General features: G+C 51.8%; 1 protein-coding gene across 1 annotated transcript; it reads left to right on the top strand.

Annotated features, from left to right (window-relative positions):
* The first annotated feature begins 252 nt into the window (after positions 1-252).
* On the top strand, positions 253-908 carry LOC120678176. Its single transcript, XM_039959329.1, has 2 exons — positions 253-572; positions 686-908. The coding sequence occupies exons 1-2, from the start codon at positions 253-255 to the stop codon at positions 906-908; spliced, it is 543 nt and encodes a 180-aa protein (XP_039815263.1).
* The last annotated feature ends 2372 nt before the right edge of the window (positions 909-3280 follow it).

Here is a 3280-nt window from a genome sequence, read left to right as displayed (position 1 = left end):
ATGTACTTCGACTGGTCTGTGATGAAAACCGGCGCAGGCGCGGGCGTGCTTTTCATCTCACCCCTCGGAGAGCACATGTGCTATGTGGTACGCTTGCACTTCCCAGCGTCGAACAATATGGCGGAATACGAGGCCCTCCTCAGCGGCCTCCGCATCGCCATCGAGCTTGGCATCAAGCGCCTCAATGTCCGGGGAGACTCCCAACTCATCATCGATCAAGTAATGAAGGAGGCCAGCTGCCACAACGAGAAGATGGAGGTGTACTACAACACAGTGCGTCGCCTCGAAGACAAGTTCGACAGGCTCAAGCTCAACCACATCGTGCGCAAGTACAACGAGGAAGCGGACAAATTAGCCAAGTTCGCATCTGGGCGGACCACAGTTCCCCCAAATGTCTTCGCCCGCGACATCGCCAAGCTGTCCATCGACTTCAAGACCCCTGTGGAAGCCACCGAGCGCCACCCGAACCCTCGGGGGCTGCGATCATCGAGCCATCGGCCGATGACCCCTCGGCGAAGGAGTCCGAAGCCATGGACACAGAAGCCGAGATCTCCTCGGCAGATGAGGCTGAGGCAATGGAAATTGACGAGGCACCACCTCCACGTGACTGGCGTACTCAGTACATTGACTGGATGATCCGAGGGGTCTTACCCTTGGACCGTGCTCAGGCGCGACGCATCACCAGGCGGGCCAAGTCCTTTGCCTTGATCGATGATGAACTGTACAAGCGCAACCCCTCGGGCATTCTGCAACATTGCATCCCCGTCCCCGAGGGCAAGGAGCTAATTCGGGACATCCACGCCGGAATCTGCGGTCACCATGCCGTGCCGCGCACCCTCGTGGGCAATGCATTTCAGCAGGGCTTCTACTGGCCCACCATAGTCACCGACGCCACCGACGTCGTATGAACTTGCAAGGGCTGTCAGTTCTATGCTCGGAAGACGCACCTCCCGGCTCACGCATTGCAAACCATCCAAATCACATGGCCTTTTGCCGTGTGGGGACTGGACCTCGTCGGGCCTTTGTAGAAAGCGCCCGGGGGTTTCACCCATTTGTTGGTGGCAGTCGACAAGTTCTCCAAGTGGATCGAGGCTCGACCCATCGGCAAAATCAAGTCAGAGCAAGCCGTTCTGTTCTTCACCAACATAGTCTTTAGGTTCGGGGTTTTGAATTCGATTATCACCGATAACGACACCCAGTTCACAGGCAAGAAGTTCTTGGCGTTCTGCGAAAACTATCACATATGCGTGGACTAGTCAGCGGTGGCCCATCCACAGACGAATGGCCATGTAGAGCATGCCAATGGCATGATCCTACAAGGCCTTAAGCCAAGAATCTTCAACAAGCTGAACAAGTTTGGCTGAAGGTGGCTTACGGAGCTACTCTCGGGTATCTGGAGCCTGAGGACGATCCCGAGCAGAGCCACGGGCTTCACCCCATTCTTCCTCATCTATGGCGCCGAGGCCATTCTCCCCACGGACCTAGAGTACAGGTCGCTGAGGCTCAAGGCATATCAAGAGCAGCAGAACCAGCAAGCCCGCGAGGACTCGCTGGACCAAGTAGACGAAGCTCGAGATGTGGTGCTCCTCCACTCAGCAAGACACCAGCAGTCTCTTCGGCAATATCAAGCGTAGAGGGTTCGTCACCGAGACCTCAACAAAGGAGACTTGGTGCTGAGGCTTTGGCAAGACAACAGGGGATGCCACAAGCTGTCACCACCATGGGAAGGCCCATTCATAGTCACTGAAGTGCTCAAGCCTGGCACATAAGAGCTAGCTAACAAAAATGGCAAACTCTTTACCAACGCTTGGAACATCCAACAGCTACGTCGCTTCTATCCTTGAATTTCCAAGCTATTTGTACATAGTTTGTACTTGTATATCGAAATTCCCGAAGTAATAAAGAGTATGCTTTACTCATTTTAGGGAACTATCCGAACCATCGGGGGCTCGGATGCGCACGAACACTGAGGTAGGATCGGCTTTACCCTAGGTAAAGCCAACCCTCCCTCAGGGGCTACTACGGGGAACCCCCGAACGTCCCTGTTGATACTCCTTAGCACCCCGATTTGTATACCATAAGCGCACGGTTCGTGTAGCTTTTCCCTTAGAGTATTCCCCCAAGGTTTATCAATCCGTGGATCGACAAAGAACTACCTAAGGTTTTCCATCTAATCTAACGGATCTATCCTAACATGAAGCATTGATTGCATATAAAGGGTAAACCTTTGATAGATATGAGTGATGTGTAAAGGTTGATCTCATCCATGAACATAGGCTTAATCATAGCAAAACCAAAGACATGACTAGGCCTATCATCATCTAGTTGTAGTTCAAGCTAACGAGCAAATAAATCATACATCTCAATCAAAAGCATCTTTAAATCAAAATCTCCAATCCGATCCTTCGATACCCCACCTACTCAGTGGCATCGCCCTGTCACGACACCCCCCTTTGGACGAAAGTACCCTGAAGCAAGTCGAATCCCCTTTGGTAGTTCCGCCATGAACCTCTAGCCACCATGACTACAAGATCATGCTAAGCGATCTACATCGATAATAGATCTAAGATGAAGCAAACCCAAAGAAAAGAACGAAATCGAAAGATAGAACATAATCGCTAATAGATTCGAAAGACATGATTATCATTACTCATATAATAGATTCGTTTGGATCGTCACCACCGAGTACATATCATTGACGACTACAACTAGCTCATGAACTCCACCATGGCACAACCACGCAGGGAGGCCATGGCAGCTAGGGGTGGCCTAAGCCATCTCCTAGACAACTTCAATGACTTGCGGCGGCCATCGTCTCCCTCTGGTCTTGGCCCTAGGTTTTCGTCGAGTTCTGGGTGGATGGATGCCCCGAGTTGAATAAGGTGCGAGCTATTTATAAGCCGAGGAAGCTACCGGTCGAAGGGGAGGCCGAACCGCCTCGGAAATGGGCAAGGCCAGCAGGCCCCATGGGCCTAGGCCGGCCGGCCTACCCTCTTTCGGGCTCGTCTCGGTCTCATCTTTCGCGTGTGAACTCCTCGCATCTTCTAGAGTTTATGTCCTTCACGATTGCATCTCTTTGGACGTCGTTATCTTGGAGATATCTTCGAGGAAAGGATAGGATAGGGAATCCTTCCTTAAATCTTCATTTGCTTTGCTTAATCCCGAAGTATCTTGATCTCATCTTCGTGGGCTTGGTCCTTTGGGCTCTCTTGGAGGATGGATGTGCATGAATGGGTTTCGAATCAACATGGGCTTTGGTCCTTCCTTTGGGCTTTGGCCT

Source organism: Panicum virgatum, chromosome 6N, assembly GCF_016808335.1.
Source record: "Panicum virgatum strain AP13 chromosome 6N, P.virgatum_v5, whole genome shotgun sequence".
In the NCBI taxonomy this organism is placed as follows: domain Eukaryota; kingdom Viridiplantae; phylum Streptophyta; class Magnoliopsida; order Poales; family Poaceae; genus Panicum; species Panicum virgatum.
Note: the sequence above shows the minus strand (reverse complement) of the source record. Positions and strands in the feature narration are given on the sequence as shown.

What these genes read in the sequence shown, in the direction of transcription:
- LOC120678176 (XM_039959329.1), top strand. Translation starts at nt 253, where the DNA reads ATGGAGGTGTACTACAACACAGTGCGTCGCCTCGAAGACAAGTTCGAC. An exon ending in CCTCGGCAGATGAGGCTGAG is followed by an intron (nt 573 to 685) that starts GCAATGGAAATT and finishes ACGCATCACCAG; the next exon opens with GCGGGCCAAGTCCTTTGCCT.